Source organism: Diadema setosum, chromosome 7 (genome assembly GCF_964275005.1).
Source record: "Diadema setosum chromosome 7, eeDiaSeto1, whole genome shotgun sequence".
In the NCBI taxonomy this organism is placed as follows: domain Eukaryota; kingdom Metazoa; phylum Echinodermata; class Echinoidea; order Diadematoida; family Diadematidae; genus Diadema; species Diadema setosum.
Window position 1 is genome coordinate 531175 of NC_092691.1, and position 6000 is coordinate 537174.

General features: G+C 37.9%; 1 protein-coding gene across 1 annotated transcript in view; it reads left to right on the forward strand.

Annotated features, from left to right (window-relative positions):
* Positions 1–6000, forward strand: part of LOC140230534 (scavenger receptor cysteine-rich domain-containing protein DMBT1-like) — an 89069-nt gene that overhangs the window by 64602 nt on the left and 18467 nt on the right. The window contains exon 16 of the mRNA XM_072310676.1: positions 714–1067. Coding sequence (XP_072166777.1) covers positions 714–1067 — 354 coding nt within the window. The remainder of the gene's footprint in view (positions 1–713; positions 1068–6000) is intronic.

A 6000-nucleotide genomic window follows, 5' to 3' on the forward strand; every position in this document is an offset into this window, starting at 1 on the left:
GACACACATGTCCTACTACTAGATAAAGGAGAAAATAAGTTTTAAGGATCAGAAATATAGAAATAAAGACGAAGGCTGAGCACTAATTTTTTGCCGGCTGAGCAAATGTCGTATCTTTGTAGAAGGAGCAAAATTAATGTCGACCGAGCAATCGCCGGCGGAATATGATATGTCGTAGGAGCGTTTGTCGGCGGAGCATTCGTCCGCAGAACAAAATAATGCCTCGGAGCATTTGTCGTTGAGCATTTGTCACAATTTAAGAAACAATTGTAGGGGAGCATAATGCATGTCATGGAATCTATCATTCTCTCATTTATACACGTAAACATCATGAACATTCTAGGAGGGTTTTTTTTTTTTTTTCAATTCTCATTGTTTTACCAATGAATTGCTTATGATTGTTATTTCGATTGCAGCAATGTCAGATATTCAAATACCTTCCGGAACCTCTGCCTCGTTTAATCTGGCGATGTGAACGCCCATTGCCAAGCAGTAAACAGAACCTTCAAAAGAAAATCATTACAAACTACTATGTTCGAGTTAGCTTGTACCTTATTCATTCTCAGATATATTACTGTCATGATTATATTTATGCTAGTACTATAATTACGAAGAAAAAAGTTCAAAAGTTTGCATTTCGAGTATAATGATGACATGCATACGCAATAAACGAACAGTTTTTAGAGTGAACTTACTCTGTCTCTTAATATCAGACTGGTATGACGTCACAACCTATTCTCCCTGGAGGAATGTCCGCCTCGTTGGAGGAAGCTCGTACTACGAAGGTCGTGTTGAGATCTATCACGATGGAACTTGGGGCACGGTGTGCGATGACGAATGGGATGACTATGATGCCCGGGTCGTTTGCAGACAACTCGGATATTCCACAAGCTACGCACAGGCTGTGAGTGGAGGGACTTATGGACAAGGAACGGGATCCATTCTTCTTGACAATGTTGAATGTGACGGCTGGGAGTCGAGTCTAGCTATCTGTTCTTCGAATGGATGGTACAGCAATGATTGTAGCCACTACGAGGATGCAGGTGTAAGATGTGGTAAGTGTATTAGTCGCGTATTTTTCTGCAGGGCACTAAGAAGTTTGTCACTAGACTGTAGTTATTTCAAGAATCTCTTGCTTCAATCAGCTTTAATGCATACCGTCCTTCGGAAATACAAGTTTAAGAAATGAAAGGAACATGTTCAAATCCTATAAAACCCCAAATAGGCAAAAAAAATTTTTTTTCTCACTTTCTGTCATTGTTCGTTTCAGATGGTGAGTCTTTAAGGTCCGTTACATCTCCTCGGGTGATTGGATCTATGACTTTTATGGCAATCGCTCTCTTCATCGTCCTAGTCATCGCTATCGGGGCTGTGTGTGGAGTGGGTTGCAGCAAGAAACAAATAACATCACAGTCATCACCAGCAAGCAATGTTCCCTTCACAATCTTCAACCCTACAACCCATGCCATCAGTCAACCACCACCAGCAACCAACCTTTCACCACAGGATGTGAACTGCCTGCCCATCCTGCCACCAGCTATAGCGCCACCACCGATGTCCCCGTTATCAGGGTCTGGTCCTGCCCCCACGTTGCCTCCCACAGTCATGCAATCAGCGTCGCTCACACCTACCAGCGTTCCTGATGGCGAGCCAGAGGTACAGCCAACCACTGGTTTGCCGCCTGTGGATCCGCCTTTGGATCCACCGGATTATTCCACCATTCCCATAAAGCAATAGAATGCAAGGTGTTTGCAAACAGCTCGGCTTTGTTACGATATTTTTATCAATTAGTTTAGTCCGAGAGCTGTTAGAGGATATTGAGCTGGAAATGATATCGAATCTCCGTTGTGGATAAAATATGTAAATTTTAGTGCAAATCGTTGGCAGTTGTCTGACTGGCTTGCCATACGAGCAAGTAGGGCCTACGTGACACAATTTTGATAACCGTTGCATTTTCAATCTTGAAATTTCAGCGGTGGGCTTGGAAAAGGTTTAATTTTCTTTAGACAACCGTAATTATGGGTTTGCTTATTCAAGAAAATTTTGTACAAAATTATTGCCTTAAATCGATTTCTCTGCTGTTTTTATGTCTAGTTTCTTTACGCAATAATTGCTCTAATCATGATGATGCTTATCATGATTATTTTATATCGTGATAGCCCATTTCTTTTGTTTAACCCATCGCATTTATGAACACTTAACAATTTTTTTTTCAGGGGCGGATCTAGCTTGTTATAAAGGAGGGGGTTGGGGTGGTATGCGAGGGAGCGTAGCGACCGAGCCCGAGCGAGCGGAGCGAGCGAGGGGGGGGGGGGGGGGAGGGTGTTGGAGGGGGGTGTCCCCCCTTCCACAGTAGGGAGAATTTTTGAAAATCTGTGTGTGAAAATGGCGTTTTCTTGCATCTAAAACACCACTATTTTTGGTATAGAGGTTATTGCCATAAATAGAAAAAAAATAAAATTACAAGTTAAAAAAAAAGATAAGATAAAAAAAAATGGTCCCCGGATTTTTTTTTTTTTTTTGGGGGGGGGGGTGGTTGCAACCCCCCCCCCCATCCCCCCTCTAGATCCGCTTCTGTTTTTCAATCATAGTTTATTTCCAATCAACGAATATCAAAACATAATACATAATACAAAGTATACATGTCATGAAATGATATTGTCCAAAACGTTTACAAAAGATTCATGTAGTATACGACATAAATTATATACAACAACATATGTACAATAATTACGAGGAACAATGCATGTATACTTCGTGAGCGTTCGGAAAATAACTTCAATTATGGAAAATAGCGATCCACTAAAAAGCAAAGCTTGTGGGACGTGGATCGCTAGATAAATAATGAGTAAACAATATAAATTTATTCAAGGTTTTTTTTTTTTTTTTTACAGCTATTGTATTAGATATAAATTACTTAAGTCATTTGTAAAAATATAGTTATTTTGAGATACGCTGGCTTCGGGAATAATAAGAAATAAGGATAGAGTATCAATGCTAATGCCCAGACAGTGTTCATTGAACTGCGTGTACCGGGAAAATATTACAAGGACGACACACTGATTATGTATAATGCTTTTCATTGTTTAGAAATAACCTCAGTATTTTGATATGAATTATTGTTCGGCATTTAAACATTAAAAGCTGATAGGTTTCTACACAATCCTGAAGAAAGCAATTTAATTTGGTTTCATATCCCTTCTCCGGAATGATTTGTGGTGTCTTTGTAGTTTCCCAGTCGAAGCGAATCAGATGTTATCATAACAACTATAAATAGAATTAGTATAATCAAATTATTTTGACTGTCATGGGAGCAGCTTGCTGTTGAAAGTGTTATTTGAAGTGAAAATGGGCAAATCTTTGAGAAATTATTTCTATTTTCTTTGACTAAGTATTTCCATGCCTTAAGCTGAATGGTTAAACATTCAGCTACGTGTTGACGTTTTAAATGAGTGAAATGTTCAAGAGATTGCATTCGGTTTGCAATAGATGGCATTTTATATGAAAACTGTGTCTTATCAAGGAAAGTGTACATTATGATACGTATTCTTACATGTACCAACGTATATACCGATGTACTTCCTTGTTTTTCTTTCTGACAAAGACGACGTCACTTTATAGGGTTCTTCATTCTACTATTTTTGCAAAGAGTAATGTAGTGGAATGTCGTGAATGTGTTTGTGTGTGTTTGTGTGTGTGTGTGTGTGTGTGTGTGCGTGTGTGAGTTTTGCGGTGTTCTTATTTGCTGTGTGATACATGTTTAGCTAACAGTACTCATGAGCTTTACTACTGTACTTTGAAGGTATGCAATTCTGCTCACTGTTCCTTCTTTGGTATTCTTGGAATTCTTGATAAATTATTTTTAACAAGTCGAGATCTTTTAGACAGGTGTGATATAAAAGTTGAGTGAATATTTGAAAAGTCTTTCTGCATGCTGCTTCGTTTATTCCCTGTCTACTTTCAGAACATGGAAACAACTGCTTTTGCATATCATTTTGCGACGTAAAAACAATAAAATATATCATTGTCATCTGTCATTTTATGTAAGCAATGTAGATTTACTTAAATCAAACATCATAGAAATTTACGTATTCTGAAAAAAAAAATAGATACACCTAGCACATGTTTTTGCTGATATCTAACATGTTTACACAATTAATATCTATTCGGATTATATCTATGAAAGCTCTAACTGTATAATCCCAAATCCCATTATTTCCCCTCCTTATCACAAATTCAGCTCACTCAATGGTATTTTTATATTGGTTCATATCTCATTGCTCATGTTGCTGATAGATCCTGTACGGTGAAAAAGAAAAAGAAGATAATCATGGCAACAAGTTCATCATACAACAGGCACGCAAGAATATAGCACACAGCAAATGTTTGCTGTTCAAAACTCAAGTAGGAAAACAAGTAAGCTCTTCGAATCTTAATAGGTATGATTTATCCCTAGAACCATATCATGAGTTTTAATTACTTCAGGTCATATTGTGGTTACACAGTCATGTTTTTTTACAGACACAGAAACATTTATTTGATCTCTAATGCAAAGAAATAAAGAAATAGACACATTTGTAATTTTCAAAAGTCTACTGTCTGTAGTGACATCTGTGTCCTCTTGTATGATATTCTAGCTAATTTTACAATCAGCAGTTAAATGATTTCATGTAGTTAATTCAAGCTACAATTATTATTGTGCATGTATATAAAACCATGATATCACATTTAACTGCACAGTACTGGTTGGGATGGGGATTCATGTTTTGAACATTCTTAAGTGAGATAATGAGAAACCTCTGATGAAATATGAAAGAACATGTAATTTTAAGAAGAATTCAACGTTTATTTGATGAAAATTGGTTTTCAAATTGCTGAGATATCCAAAAAAGTGATAATAATAAAAGGCGACAGGCCATGCCTTTTATTAGGATCTCTTTGTTTCACCTTGTTTTTGGATATCTCAGCCATTTCAAAACCGATTTTCATCAAATAAACTATTGATACCCCTTAGAATTGCATTCTTTAACATCTTGTAGAGTGGTTTCTGAATATCTCGCAAAATGTTAAAAGCTAAATCCTCGCCTCAACCAGAACTGTACACACCCTTTAAATGATAGTGTTTCCATGACAAATTTCTATAAAGCTCAGGAGATTTGGTATATTTTTATCATTATGACGCATCTCTATAACGACTCTAACTTGAATAGGCGACTTTGATCTAATTGTAAATCAGCCTCTCATGATAATTCCTTTAAATCAATATTAGACTGAGGGTGAAATTATGATTAAAAAAAAAACAATAAGGAAAACAACGTGAGTGCCACAAGTGTCGTCTCTATCAATTAGTGGGGCAGGGGCAGTTTGTATTTCTGATGCCACTTCCGGGTTTCATCAGTAACAAGAAAAAGAAAAAGGTATTCACGCAATTTTCTGATTCCACTTCCGGGTAAAAAAAACAACAAAAAAACAAAAAAAAACAAAAACAAATCACTCTGGTGCAACTTCCAATCTGCAAAAGCTTAGCTTAACCACATTCTATTTCTTTTTTCTGGTGCCACTTCCGGGTTTAAAAAAAAGTGGGGGGGGGGGCAGGGTGGTTACATCCTATGTACACGTATTCTCTGTATTGCGCAAAAAAAAACAAAAACAAAACGGGACGAGCCCCACCAACCCCCCCCCCCCCCCCTCGCGGTTCCTCCTGCCCTGTACATGTATAACTTTTCAATTCAATACTGCCCGGGGTGGCGTTGAGGACGGGTCCCGAGTATACTCGGGCAAGAGTCTATGGGAAATGCGTGTTGAAGCAAAATCAAACCGTTCTCAACGGGTTAAATCAATACTATTGAATAGAACTATCTATGACAGAAGACTGATGTTTGAATGTCGAGGCGATGGATTAACGAATCCTTCCGGGGGTTATCCCATGCAGCCCATATAATACGTTTTCATGTTTTCATGTATTTGTGCGTGTGTATGCGTGTGTGAATGCGTAAGTGC